This window comes from Pseudoliparis swirei, chromosome 9 (genome assembly GCF_029220125.1).
Source record: "Pseudoliparis swirei isolate HS2019 ecotype Mariana Trench chromosome 9, NWPU_hadal_v1, whole genome shotgun sequence".
NCBI lineage: Eukaryota > Metazoa > Chordata > Actinopteri > Perciformes > Liparidae > Pseudoliparis > Pseudoliparis swirei.
In genome coordinates, this window is record NC_079396.1 from 3,648,033 (window position 1) to 3,663,873 (window position 15,841).

The window sequence follows — 15,841 nt, forward strand, 5'->3', positions numbered from 1 at the left end:
CTCTCTCCTCTAGGATACACTGAGCACCTCTCTCCTCTAGGATACACTGATCACCTCTCTCCTCTAGGATACACTGATCACCTCTAGGATACACTGAGCACCTCTCTCCTCTAGGATACACTGAGCACCTCTCTCCTCTAGGATACACTGAGCACCTCTCCTCTAGGATACACTGAGCACCTCTCTCCTCTAGGATACACTGAGCACCTATCTCCTCTAGGATACACTGAGGACCTCTCTCCTCTAGGATACACTGAGCACCTATCTCCTCTAGGATACACTGAGCACCTCTCTCCTCTAGGATACACTGAGCACCTCTCTCCTCTAGGATACACTGATCACCTCTCTCCTCTAGGATACACTGAGCACCTCTAGGATACACTGAGCACCTCTCTCCTCTAGGATACACTGAGCACCTATCTCCTCTTCTCTCTCTCTCTCCTTATGGATGAATTTACATCTGAGAGAAAATCTACAACTGGATCGTCTGTAAACCGAGTTGGATGGGACCCATCGGGTTGGAAAGCAGATTCCATCTGCGCATTGGCCCCGCCCCCTCGTGGTCAGATTCCTACGGCTGCAGTATAGATCCAGTCTATACTACATCCAGAAGAAGATATTATCAATGATCGTTAGCTCCACCATTGTTCGAAATGACAATCTGTTTTACGACATGTCCTCATGTCATTGATGAACATGTTAATACGATGCAGTTTGGGCAGAGTGCATGGTGGAGTCCATTGTTTTCCATTTCAGCTCCTGCTTTTAATCAGTGTGGTTTAAAAAAAAAGAAATAGTTTGCTAAAAATCAGTCCAGAAACGTTGGAACGTGTATCCAGCGATGGATTGAAATGAAAAAAGTCGCCTGCCATAAGTCTGGTAATATCTATCGACGGGCACGGCCAAAGCTTTATGGAACATTGTGAAACGGGCCGTGCAGAACCGGGTCTGCCGCGGTGCCAGAGCTCCGCAGCAGACCCGGTCCAGACCCTGAGAGCTACACGGTCGCGTTAATCAGATCAATGTGTGATGATGAAGACGTCAATGTTGGGGACTCGCGGGGAGGGATGCGTTTATTCTTTATTGGATGCAAAAGATGGCCTCCACCCCCCCTCTGAGGATACATGAATACACGTATGTTTTGACCTCTGATCGGACCACGAGAAGGCCGACCGATATCACCTGTTTAGAGGAACACGGTCACAGCTTCAGGCTCAGTGGGCACACCTGTGTATGTGTGTGTGTGTGTGTGTGTGTAGTTAATCCCTGTGTTAGGTGGGTTCATCCCACAAATACAATGGACAATTAACACGGTTAATTGGAATTTCTCTAAATTTGGTTAAAAATAAATAAAATAGATTTTATATATTATATATAAAATGTATAGTATATTTATATATTATATATCACATGTGATATATTATGCCCCATATATATATATAAATATATATATATTGTTAAGACTATATATATATATATATTGTTAAGACCACATATATATATAAAATATAAATCCCCTTAAAAATATTTGTTTTATTATTGTCACCTAGGTTTATATATGGTACATATATATATATATATGCATATGTATATATATAATAAATTCAAAATAGTATATATATATATATTGAATTTATTTTTTGCAACCTGTTTCTCAGTTTATATATATATATATTTATTTCCTCTGTTCTAAGATTCGGTTTAACACTTTTTGAGTTATGCGAGTAACACGCATACAAATAAATAAATAAATACACGGCGATCAAAACATAACCTTCCGCATTTTCAATGCGAAGGTGATAATAAGACGTGAGGGCCGAAGGCGAGTTTCCAGTCGCCGCCAACGACATCTTCGAACCCTCTCCGCGCGCCGCTGGGTAACCGCGGTCCAACGGGACGTGGCGAGGTACTCACGGGTCGTCTGGCGTTAGCTGCACCGGTTCGTTCGTAAACTGCGTGTCGAAGTTTTCGAGGCCGTAGTCATCCGTGATTTGAGGTTTGAAGGGCGGCGTCGTCTCTTTCTTCTCCAGCTGAGGGGAAACAAAACACACACATTAAAAAATGTATTCAAAAAAATCCTGCAACGTGCAACAGCAGATCTCTCTCAACACAACAGTGGCGAGCGGAGACCGCGTCGGAGAAAAGTAAACCCAAAGCACATGGCGCGCTCTAAATCTAGGAGCCTCTTCGACGACTGAGGGGCGTTCATGTGCTGTCGGGAAAAGAAGAAAAAACTGCACGTTCCCTAGCATTACGTTTGCTACCTTTATTACTTTCTCTAGTTGAAGTTAATTGTAATTAATCATATTCAGCAGAAGCTGCTATATCAATCGGGTCATGAATCCGTTCCCTCTGTTCTAAGATACAAGACGCTCGTCTTTTTTAGCTGATTTGTAAAAAAGATTATATTGGGTGGATAGCAACAAGCTGGTCGGACTCAGAGTAAAGACAACAGCTCTCCGTTTGAAACCATAATAATGATAATTATACATTCTTTAGCCTCAAAAGTAATTCTAAATTACTACTATACTCAAGGTTCATGCACAATGGATTTCCAGGACTTTAAACCAAATTTCCATGACTAAACATTTTTGTGAAATCTCGGTGTAAAGTGATAAAATGTCGTATTTAAACTAACAACGAGCATTCCAAAGCATACAGTAAATAACCTTAAATGACACAAATGAATGAATTAAAAAAATGTTGATGTCAAATGTAATAATTGACTAAATGACTGTGGAAAGGAAACTTGCACATTTGAGATGAATAATCGGCCACTGAGCCTTTAATAAATGATATAATCTATGGTCCGTCAGGCAGGTTTAAACAATGTGTTTTTTTCTCCATTCGGTCAGAGCTGCGAGTAAAACACGTGGACGCTTCTGAGTGGAAAAGAAGACAGGAGTGAAAAAAGAGAGAGAGAGAGAAAAACAACAGAACCGGGGGTTGAGGCAGCGGAGTAATTGCGCCAGAGTGATTCAGCCGGCAGAGTTTTGGGTCTGGTTTCGTTTCCATGGTTACAATTTTCTGAGAAGTCAGATGCCGGGTGCACGCGTTCGCTCTGCAGGCCGCTTTTAGGCCGTTTCCTCGTTTCGAAGAATACACGCGTTAAAAAAAAGTGGTTAGAATTAGGAACTTTAAAAAGAGACTCGTGTTTTTTTATAGGCTGATTAAGTGCTGATAAATTACATAATCATATGTAGAATATACACAGATTATACTTTAGGCCGCCACACTGCACCGCCATGACGTGAAAGGGAAACTTAACGTTGTAAATTCAAACAAAATAACTTTTTAGACAACCAAAACAAGGAAAACTAGAACGGGCACTCGGTAGAGCGCATACCTTCGCCGCAGACACTTTTTTGGTACCTTTTCATGACCTTGACCTTTGACCCGATCGATCCCAAAATCTAATCAAATGGTCCCCGGATAATAACCAATCATCCCACCAAATTACATGCAATTCGGTTTAATACTTTTTGAGTTATGCGAGTAACACGCATACAAATAAATAAATAAATGGCGATCAAAACATAACCTTCCGCATTTTCAATGCGAAGGTAATAACTTAATTGTACGTGGTATTAGTTAAAAGTATGTGACCTATTGATTAGAAGTAGGGTCTAATAAGTCTGTTTTCACACGGGACCTGAACAGACGTCTCCTGGGTGAAAGTCCTGACATTCATGCTGCGAAAAGTTGATGTTTCTTCAGCAAGAATTCACAAAAGTGAACTCTTGTTCTTCTGGATTTTTTTATATTTCATTCAATACATTTTGTGCAAAGAAGAGAACTTTCATATATTTACTGTAACCTGCTTCCTGGTAACACAACGACGTTTCAGTTTACTATACGGATCACTGGAACTGAACTTACGTGGAACCTTGAGCTGATGACTTATCATTCACAATGGACACTTCCATTATTATTAATAATAATAATATTATTATTATTATTTATATAGCACTTTTAAAAACAAAGTTTACAAAGTGCTCGACAGAGAATTAAGGCAAAACAAATAGAATGGTAAGATACAAATATAAAATTAAAATAAAAACATACGTTGAACCTTGAGCTGATGATTTATCATTCACAATGGGCGCTTCCATTCTTATTAATAATAATAATAATAATAATGTTTATATAGCACCTTTAAAAACAAAGTTTACAAAGTGCTCGACAGAGAATAGAGTCAAGGCAAAACAAATACAATGGTAAGATACAATTAGAAAATACAAATAAAAAACAGACAGACTAAATTAGGGGAACTAAATAACTGCACAGAAAGGATGACATCACTTAAAAGCTGTTCTATAAAAATGGGTTTTAAGAAGTGATTTAAACAAAGTTACTGGTTCTCATCACCGTTGCTTCCTCTGACTGAGGAGCATTCGATTGTACTTTTGGAGTTACAACTGGTCTGGATCGCATAATTCTTTCCCACAATGCAACTCTTCCGCCAGCAGCTTGGTTGTGCGAGCGGCAGCTCACGTCTCCAGGAGACTTTAACCGAATAGATCAAAGACTCACGTTGGACAACACTCGCAAATTACCAATATTGTTGTTTAGAGGAATATTTAACACTCGCAAATTTGCTTTCCAGTCCCATTTCTTGTGTGTGTGTGTGTGTGTGTGTCCTGGTTCACCTGTCGCACAGTTTCTGTGCTTCATTGATGATATTGGTTCAGAGTGTTCTGTGGGAAGAGCTTCAAACAAACAAACAAACAAACACACAACCACTCACTTTCTCTCTTTATAGATATTATATTTATCATCTATCTATCGCTCCCTCCATCAAATCGGCCCACCTTCCCCACAATCTCTCTCTCTCTCCTTTGCAAATATTTTGTTGTTGCTTGTTCAGCACCTCCCTACACTCCTCCGTCAGCGTCACCCCCTCACATCCTGTCTCCATCGTCCTCCTCTCCGTTTGTCTGCGTCTTCTTACTCATTGTCGATGTTTCATCTCTTCACTTCCCTCTCCTCCTCCTCCTCCTTTCCCCCGTCTTTGATGTGTTGTTGGGCAGCTTAAAGCTGGTGTGGAGGCAATGAAGCACACCTCTCTCTCTCTCTCTCTCTCTTTCCCCCTCTCTACATCTCTCCATCTCTCTCTCTCCCCTCTCCCTCTCCCTCCACCTCCCCCCTCTCTCTCTCCATCTTTCTCCCTACCTCACTCTCTCCCCCTCTCTCTCACAACCTCCCTCTCTCCCCCTCTCTCTCCCCACCCTCTCTCTTTCTCGTTCCTGCTCGCCGAACCTGGAACATCTGACGATCTCATGCCGTCCATTCTACCTTCCCCGGGAGTTCAGCTCGGTCATCACCACAGCCGTCTACATACCACCACAAGCGGACACCGACGTAGCACTATCGGACCTACACGATGTGTTATGTCGGCATCAGAACAAGTATCCCGACGCGGCTGTGGTGGTGGCTGGGACTTTAATAGGGCTAACCTAAAAAAAGTCATGCCGAACTTTCACCAGCACATTACGTGTGCTACCAGAGGGGAAAGAACGTTGGACCACTGCTATACGCCATTCAAGAGAGGCTACAAGGCTGTCTCTCTCCCTCCGTTCGGAAAATCAGACCATGCCGCCATTTTTCTGCTTCCGGGATACCGGCAAAAGATCGCGCGGGAAGCGGTAGTGACGAGGAACGTGAAGCGGTGGTCTGACCAATCAGAGGCTGAGCTACAGGACGCTCTGCGCGTCGTCGACTGGGACATGATCCAATCCAGTTCCAGTGACGTCAGCGAGTTTGCGGAAGTAGCAATGAGCCTCATAGCAACGCTAACGGACACCATCGTCCCCACGGTAAAAGTTAGGGTCTTTCCTAACCAAAAGCCGTGGGTTGATAGATCCATCCGTGAAGCTGTGAACGCCTGCATTGCTGCCTATAACTCCGGTCTTGTATCCGCAACATGGACGAGTACAAGGCAGCGGTCTGTGGGCTGAGAAGGACGGTGAAGGAAGCCAAGAGGAAGTACCGAGACAGAGTGGAATCACAGATGGAGCAGCGCGACACCAGGCGCCTATGGCAGGGGCTACGGACTATCACAGACTACCAGAGCAGACCCCGCTATGGTGAGTGCCGACGCATCCCTAGCGGACGACCTGAACTCATTTTATGCACGGTTTGAGGCTAGCAACAACAGCGCTAGCTCGCCGGCTAACAACAACACCGTTAAGCGTAGCCGAGGTGAGTTCTACCGCTGGGGATGAACACACACTCTCTGTGACCGAGCACAGTGTGAGGAGGGCTCTGTTGAGGGTGAACACCAGGAAAGCTGCAGGTCCAGATGGCATATCTGGGCGAGTACTGAAGACCTGTGCTAACCAGCTAGCTCCAGTGTTCACCACAATATTCAACCTCTCCTGGCTGAGTCCGTGGTCCCCGCCTGCTTCAAGAGATCCACTATTGTCCCTGTGCCCAAGAATGCTTCTCCAGCATGTATGAATGACTACCGACCGGTGGCCCTCACCTCGGTGGTCATGAAATGCTTTGAGAGGCTGATAAAGGACTACATCTGCGCCTTCCTCCCTTCCTCCATGGACCCGCTGCAGTTTGCTTATCGCCCAAACAGATCCACGGATGATGCTGTCTCCCAGGTACTGCACACCACACTCTCTCATCTGGACAGCCAGAGGGGGCTATGTGAGACTGCTGTTCATTGATTATAGTTCAGCTTTCAACACCATAGTCCCTCCAGACTGGCCGGCAAGCTGATTGAGCTGGGACTGAACACCCCCTGTGTGCTTGGATCCTGGACTTCCTGACCGCCAGGCCACAGGTGGTCAGGGTGGGCAGACACACCTCCAAATCCCTCACCCTGAACACAGGATCCCCCCAGGGTTGCGTCCTCAGCCCCCTACTGTACTCCCTGTACACACATGACTGTGTGGCCAGGTTCAGCTCCAACACCATCATCAAGTTTGTGGATGACACAGTGGTGGTGGGCCTGATCTCCGACAACGACGAGAAGGCCTACCTGGAGGAAGTTGCTGATCTGTCACTCTGGTGCCAGGACAACAGCCTCATCATGAATGTCACCAAAACTAAGGAGCTGATTGTGGACTTTAGGAGGGTACAACAACAGAGGACGTACTCACCACTGGGGATTAACGGGACTACTGTGGAGAGGGTGAGCGGTATAAATACCTGGGAGTCCACATCACCGAGGATCTGACATGGTCAACAAACACAGACACTCTGGTGAGAAAGGCAAGGCAGCGCCTCTACCACCTCAGGCAGCTGAGGAAATTTAAAGTTTCCCAGAGGATCCTTCAGTCCTTCTACTCTGGAGCTGTAGAGAGCGTCCTGACAGGAAGCATCACAGCCTGGTTTGGCAACTGCTCCGCTCAGGACAGGAAGGCTCTGCAGAGAGTAGTGCGTTCGGCTGAGCGCACTATTGGAACTACACTCACCACCCTGCAGGACTTGTACACCAGGAGGTGCAGAACCAGAGCCGGCAGGATCATGAAGGATCCTCACCACCCCAACAACAGACTGTTTCAGCTGCTGCGGTCAGGCAGGCGCCCGTAGTCACGCTGCAAGAACAGAGAGACTGAGACGGAGTTTCTTTCCTCAGGCCATCAGGACTGTGAACTCCGACCTCACCAGGACCCCCACATAGACCCACACAACTGCCCCTCTTAGGCACACACACACACACACACACACACACACACACACACACTTACTGTAAATATTGTGTTGTTTTTTATTGTAAATAGTGTGTACTTGTTGCCCTTGCACATTCCTGCTGAGCATTGCCACTTTCATTTCACTGCACACCCTGTGTGTGTATGTGACAAATAAAACATCTTGAATCTTGAATCTTGAATCTTGAATCACTCTCTCCTTCTCTCTCTCTCTCTCTCTCTCTCTCTCTCAATGGATGGAGAGACCGTTAGGGGAAGGAAACAGGGTTTGTTCTATTTTGTTTAAAGGGTACCTGTAGTGCAAAACAGCAACGTGCTACATCCATTCGGCGCATCAAATAAATCATATTTACCCCGCTGCTATTGTCAACAAGTCACGCATAGCCCGAGGATTTACATTTATTTGTCAAAATTCCGAATCCGTGGGCGCAGCCATTTTGCTAGTTATTTACTCCAGCTCAAAGCTAACTATGACGTAGGAACGTTGAAAGGAATTCAGCCAATCCGGAGCCACTTCTACACGCGAATATTAGTAATAATCACACCAACTCTGGTGATCGCAAATTAGCCTACATGAAGCAACTGGCTAACTTACCGATTTGACAGTTCTCCCTCGCGTGTAGGCCCCCGAACATGTCGGCCGATCATTGCATCAATGAAAGACATCTCCAGCGCTGGCTTATGCGCGATGTAGCTATCAAGCTCACTCTTTTGTGTGAAGCAGATGAGGTCTAATGACACTATATCATCGGACATAAGTTCGTGCTCTTTACAACAAATGCACTCTATGTCTGTTTTTTGTGGCACACATTTCCCACAACTGCACCAAACGTCCGCCGACTTGCGTGCACGGTCCGCACGGTGAAGCATCTGGACCGGCGGTCCTTCGGCATCAACTTCATCTGAATCATCGCTATCATCGCTGTCACAATTCACTAAATGGGGATAGTCTGCTTTCAAAGGTTCAAACAAGTATCCAGTTGCTGAATCAGACAATCTTTCATCGTCCATATTCTCAATCTCTCAGCATTTGTTTGCGAGCGCCGACGTTGTTTACATTGGTATCTGAACACATCCGCTGTGGCTGGCTGTCGCTCTATCAACGTTCCGACGTCACACCACCCGCGACATATTCAAGCTCCAGTGCACTGTCGCATGTCGGATTTGAGCACTTTGAACAGCCTAAACTACGTATTGTTATTGAATACTGGACCGTCAGTGCATGAATACACTTTAGAAACACATTATCTTTTGCTCTGGCTACATAGTGATTTGCACTACAGGTACCCTTTAACTAAGTGCTGATATCTAAGAACAAAAGACACTTTGACAACCCAGACAGGAAGAGAAGCACGAGAAAGGAGAGAAAGAAGAAAAAGACAAGAAAGAAGAGAAAGAAGAGAAGGAAGAGGAAGAAGAGAAAGAAAAGAAAGAAGAGAAAGAACAGAAAAAAGAGAAAGAAGAGAAAGACGAGAAAGAAGGGCAGTCAGAGAACCAAACTATGGAACGACTCAGTTCTGTAAGAACCAAACCAACAAAGCTTCCGGAACACTGGACCTCCACCAGGAGGCCCACGTTAGTGTCCCGAGATTATGTGAAGTTACATTTGTGACTTTTATTTTTTAAATGTGTCATATTTATGTTTACATTTTTAGCCATGATGTTTTTTTCTTAAACTAAACATGACATTATTTCTGTGGCGCCGTCACATGACGTGCTGAGCTCATCAGAGGAGTCAAGGATGGAGTGGTTTCTCCTCCTCAATGCATTCAGGCAGCTAAAGTGAGCAGTGCAAGGAGCAACAACAACAACAACAATGCTAAACTAATTGAAATAATGTTGTATATTGCACAAAGACTATTCTTAAATTCTGGATTTTTTAAAGATACTACTCCTACGGATGCTTGGTACAAGGGGCTTTTGGAAGTTCTCCCTCTGGACAAGATGACCCCCCCCCCCCCCCCATGACACGGTCGAGGTATGAAACCCTCTGCATTGTATCCTCTTGTTCGATTGTCAAATCAAAATAAATACATAAAAAACAATAAAATGAAGTGTGCTGCCAGCCTCTGGCTTTCTGGTGTTAATACGGAACCCAAGTCACCTGTTAGGGTCAAAGGTGAGACAAAGATGCGCCCGCCTGACGCCCTCACAGCGGACGTGATCAAACAGAACTCACAGCGGGAAAAACCCAAATGATCCGTTTCTGCTCGACGCCCAGGGGAGAACTGTGGATGTGGCGAAGGGCATGAAAGAGGACCGGCAGGTAAATGATATTCAAACGGTGTCATCTCTTCAGCGAGGAACCCCCCCCCCCCCCCCGGCGCCCCCTCAGGAACACGTCGGATGAATATTAAAATGCGGCAACACAACAGAGTCGCTGCTGACGGGTCTGGAGACAGGTTGGGGAGTGTGAGGGCAGAGCGTCGCTTCGACTCCTCTCGCAGCTTTGTCAACTTGTTTTCTTTTATCCTCTGAGGAGGGGGGGGGGGGATTCCTCCCCGTGCTTTGATATCGTTGCCTTTGGTGTGTACTTCACAGGCTCTGTGGCAGCACTCATTAACACACTCTAGACAATTGTGTGTGTGTGCGTGTGTGTGTGTGTATGTATGTATGTGTGTGTGTATATGTGTATGTATGTATATGTGTATGTGTGTGTGTATGTATGTGTGTGTGTGTATGTTTGTATGTATGTGTGTGTGTATGTTTGTATGTATGTGTGTGTATGTATGTGTGTGTGTGTGTGTATGTATGTTTGTATGTGTGTGTATGTATGTATGTGTGTGTATGTATATGTGTATGTGTGTGTGTATGTATGTGTGTGTGTATGTATGTATATGTGTGTGTGTATGTATGTGTGTGTATGTATGTGTGTGTATGTTTGTATGTATGTGTGTGTGTGTGTGTGTGTATGTATGTGTGTATGTATGTGTGTGTATGTATGTGTGTGTATGTGTGTATGAATGTGACATGATTGTTCGTCGCTTTGGATAAAAGCGTCAGCTAAATAACATATAATGTAAAATATCCCACGCTAAACATGAGAAGCCATGTTGCTTCTGTTAATGAACTATTTTTAAACCACAATTAACCTTCTGGTTTCTTTAAGGTTCTATCCTAAGGGGAACACTTTAAAAACTTTAAATGTATCATTATTATCATTATCATTATTATTATTATTATTAATACATATATAACATGATAACTATTGATCAATTAAATATTTTTATAAGTGTTTAATGATTTAATGTCCAGCCCTATGATTCATACTGTAGCTCTGGACTCATCGTAAATATAGTTTCAGAAGAAGAAAAGAGTCTTAATACCTATTTTCAGAAAAGTATATGTTTGAATAGAGGCCCATTGGTACCATCCAGTCCCAGTCTCGAGTCCCAGCGGCCATCACAACGACCTCACGTGACAATAACCTCAACATTGTTCATATCTGTCATATCCGTACATCAGCCCCCCCGCTGGAACCCGACTATATACAGATGTAAAGATCCTTCATATTTTATGTCTTCTATCCCTCTTTAATGTCGGCTTCAGACGAGGTTGTGAAGGCACTTCACTGAGCATCAGTCTACACACACACACCCACACCCACACCCACACACACACACACACACACACACACACACACACACACACACACACACCCACACCCACACCCACACACACAGAGAGAGAGAAAAGGGCTCCGCCTCCCTCTGTTGGAACCATCACAGAGGTTCTCTGTGTATATTCAAGCTCTTGCTCCATACAGTGAGTGGATCCATATCATCAGGTCTGATGAATGCGAGGTGACAGCTGTGCCGTGTTCTCACAGCTCATTGGCATTGCATGTGGGCGTGCGGTGTTTACGCTTTCTTTGTTGTTACATTAGTTGTGACAAACCCCAGATCAGCTGTCAGCAGCTCGTCTGTCAGGAAGCAACGGCGGTGAGCGATATGCTAAGTGTCATCTTCCACCTCGTGTAAAAACCAGAGTGTATCTGTTTGAACTGAGTGATCGTATTCTGGAAGCAGCAACCCCCATTGTTCCCTCCGTTGTCTTTCAGGGTGTTGCAGTTCCGGTCGTCACACGTGTAAGCTGTGGTTTCTGGATTTCGGGGGGAGTTTTGGACGGCCTTGGACTAGGTGTGTTTTTTAAATCAGCCGCTCGTATTATTGCTTCCCCTATTACAAGACTGTTTAACCTGTTATTTCATTTGTCTGTTTTCCCTCTTGACTGGAAATCGGCTTTGATTCTCCCGCTCTCTAAAGGAGGCTCTGGCTCTGACCCGAGCTGCTAAAGGCCGATTTCCATCTTGCCCTGTCTGGCCAAAGTCAAAGAAACTGGTACATGAACCACTAATTCACTTCATTGACTTAAATCATATTTTATCTGACCAGCAGTCTGGGTTTAGGAAAGGCCACGGATGTACCACCGCGACACTGAAGGTCCTTGATGACATCATCGTGGTCGTGTCCAGCGGTTAAAGACCGAAAACATCATGTCTGAACCTCATATCATCTCTAAAGGTGTGCCTCAAGGCTCCATCCTGGGCCCTATTTTGTTCTCCATTCATATTAACGATGCAGCCAAAGTTTCTGGAAATTACAGGATTCTTCCGTATGCTGATGACACCATCATATATTCAGCTGGTCCTTCAATCCAATGGGCTCTTAAACAAAGCCTCACCTCCATCCAACAGTCTTTCCACAACCTCCACCCGCTCCTCAACTCTTAAAAGACCAAATGTACATGCTGTTTGACCGGGAAAACCTCATCATCTACAGAGCTGATGGCTCGGAGCTGGAGTTTGTCAGCTCCTAGAAAATACCGTGGCTTCTGGTTGGACTCGTCTCTCTCATTTAACGTACACATCAATCACCTTCTGGCTAAAGTCAAAGCTGGACTGGGTTTCCTGTATCGAAACAAGGCCTCCTTCACACACTCTGCCAAATCTACCCTTCGTGAAAATGACCATCCTTCCTCTATCTTTAAGACCGCCACTCAACCATCCGTTTTGACACCCTTCACCCCCCCCCACTGTGACCTTTCCAGATTGGTTGATTGGCCCTCCCTTCGTACCAGGTGGCTACAACACTGGTTGCTCGTGGTCTACAGATCCCTTTTGGGAATGAGCCCTCACTACCTCTCAATCCGTCTTCACATTTCTAACAGCAATCGCCGTTTGAGATCCAGTGACATCATTCCAAAAGTCCGTACTGGGTTTGGTCACAACGCCTTTTTATCTTGCCGCTGCAAATGACTGGAACTCTCTAGAAAACACGCTCAAAACTCTCATCTCTCAACAACTCAAAACCTTTTTCGTTTTCTTTTTAAGCGTCCATGATTTTGTTGTTTTTGTCATGCTTTTTTTGGTCGCAAATAATTCGTGCTGGACTGGAGATTTATATTTTGTAGCAACAGGTTTTTGTCCAAGCAGACTATCATGACGTCATCTGTAGGTTTTGATAAGACCTCGGCTCTATAAGATCAAATGTACTTGTTTGTTTATTTTGAATCGTGATTAATGTGTATTTGTTGCTCTCCTCACTCACTCTGCTCTTACCTGGTCCCAGTCTATACTGCGGAAAAATGTGTGTGCCTTGATATCTGTGAAGCCCGTCTGGACCTGGCATCCCAGCCGCTCCTTGGGATCCTGTTGGGACCAAGACAGCTGGTCAGGAACACAAACAGTGGGCACAATATTTCATGCAATGTGAGATTAATCTTTAGGATGGAGATGGAGACGAATGCCGGCTTACTGTGAGGTGGATTTTACCAATAAAGTCCATGGGGGACTATGTTGAAATATAGCATTTCTCTTTATTATATGATATCAGATGTTAGACAGAAGGAAGCAACGTGGACAATTAATAAGAATAATGCTAGTCACACATGTTTGCATAATGTGTACCATGAAGACGCCACAAAAAGCATGAAACCGTAGGCTGAAATGCACAAACACACCGAATAAATAGGAATGCACTTTAATCATATTCACGTCTTAAAGGGCCACACACCAGTGTTTTTACAGATCACTTTTTGCAAGTAAAACTGTGTTTTTTGTTTCAGGTAAAAAAATAAAATAAAGGTATAACACTTGCAAAGTCCTGAAACTAATTTGATTAACATGATAACTCTGGTGATATTCTATATATTTTTCATAATTTTCTTTTTTCTAGCTCACGAAGATGTAGTTTAATTTTGGAAAAATAAGCTCATTTACTCAAACAGCTGGTCACTGTACGTTTTAACAAATGTTTCTCCGGCAGTGGGACATTGTGCTTTTGTTGGGGACTATGTTCAGCAGCGGATGAATCCACATTTCGGATGTAAGTTTGTGAGATTGAGTCAAAATCCACAACATCGTGTGTTGATTGTGATGCCAGAGCAACAGCGTTGCTCATTGATTTGAATAGTTTTGGACAATAATGTCACAGAGACATAAGACGGTAAACAGAATGCATTTATGAAGCGACTTCGACCAGCGGAAACCGGAATAATACAAAGTTGATTTACGCAACAACGCCTATAGAAGAAATCTCAGTTGAGTGATGACGAGATTTGGGAATTTATGTTCACTCAGAGGAATTCAAGGAGTTGTATATGACCAAATAACAAACCGACTATGTGAGAGATCTGTTTGTAGAGATTCTCACACAGTGCGTTGTAGCCTTCTGAAACGTGTTCTTTCAAATGTCTTGCTGATTTGATACCAGAGTGTCCATTGAAAATGATCTACATTAAATGTGTCTTTAAGTTAATTCATATTTTGTATTATTCGCACGCTTGATAATATTACTTACCTGTATACGTACTAAACTGCGAAGGCAAGAACATGTATTGTATTGATCCTTTTAAAAGGGAGCGCTGTCGCTTTAAGAAAAGAGTTCGGATGCAGAACGCAGAATAAAAGTTGCAAAAAACGAAGATGGGACGTGTTTGTGGACCGTTTATTATAAGGGCGCAAACATATGGACGATATTTCCCTTGTGTCTTACTACTAATATTATTATCATAAAAAGTTTCCTTTAATTGTCGCGCAGGAACGAAAAAATACACTGAGTCGCAAAACAAAGAGTTTTTTCCCCCCCCTGGCTGTCCCTAAAATGGGCCAGAGCTCTTGGCAGAGAGAGAGAGAGAGAAAGAGAGAGTATTGGGAGTGGACTGCTCTCACCTTGTTGAGAAAGCCCTTGAGGACACTGGCAGCTTTCACCGACAGAGACCTTGGGATGCGAATGGGCTTCTCAAGAATAACTGTTGGCGGAAAAGAAAAGAAGGACAGCCACACAAGGAGAGGGAGGGAGAGAGAGGAAAAGGACAAGCGTGAGTAGGGAGGAGGAGGATGAGTCACAGTCCAACCTGCCTGTGGGTGACCATGTGTGCTGAGTGGGAGTCAAAAGAAGGGGAGGAGATACAGAAGACACTGTTTTGTTCTTTGTCTCACTTGTGATGGGCTCCTCAGCCTTGAGACTCCCACAGCTCAACAATGTCATATGATGAGCAAAAAACTCTTAGAAATTATTCATTTTATTTTTTCCCCCACAATGGAAATAAATGGATGTAGTGCTGCCTCACACATGAACGCTGTGGTTCTCAAACTTTTTTCTGTTGGAGGAAGAGATATGTTCTTTGCTCCACCTAAACTGTAACACAATGGTTGTTTGTGACTCCTCCATCGGTGCTTTCTCAAATAATAGAATGAAGAAAATTGCAATCAAGAAAACCAGATTGCTCCATCAGACCATAAGAAACAATAAAATGTGCAATGGCTTTGTTAGAGAAATGCAAATAAAGATCTATCTTTGCCAAAAAAATAGGAATATTTGGCAAAAATAATGCTTATTGTGGCTTTAATTATCCTGTTTTTCACTGAATGTATTGTTCTCGCACTCGCCGTTGTCATGCCGTTAAAAAAAGGTGCCTGACGAGATTTGGGCCAGACTTTTGGCCCAAAAGCTGAATCTATTTGAGGACGCTGATTGGCTGAATTGTATATCACTCATTTATATCTTTAATCAGTAATAGGCTAAACTGCTTCTTAGACCCGCCTCTTCTGGGCCAAAACGACCTGGCCCCAGTGCGGCTGAGACATGCAGAGAGCACGTGCAGGAAAAGCAGATCATTTGTTCAGATATCCTATTTCACAAAAACAAATATTGGCAATTTGTATAATTTATAAA

The 15,841-nt window shown here is 43.9% G+C and overlaps 1 protein-coding gene across 1 annotated transcript in view; it reads right to left on the bottom strand.

Moving 5' to 3' along the window:
* Window positions 1-15,841, bottom strand: part of prkcz (protein kinase C, zeta) — a 96,558-nt gene that overhangs the window by 7,996 nt on the left and 72,721 nt on the right. The window contains exons 15-17 of the mRNA XM_056423515.1: window positions 14,836-14,915; window positions 13,225-13,314; window positions 1,915-2,030 (exon numbers count right to left, since the gene is read on the bottom strand). Of these exons, the coding sequence (XP_056279490.1) occupies window positions 1,915-2,030; window positions 13,225-13,314; window positions 14,836-14,915 (286 nt within the window). The remainder of the gene's footprint in view (window positions 1-1,914; window positions 2,031-13,224; window positions 13,315-14,835; window positions 14,916-15,841) is intronic.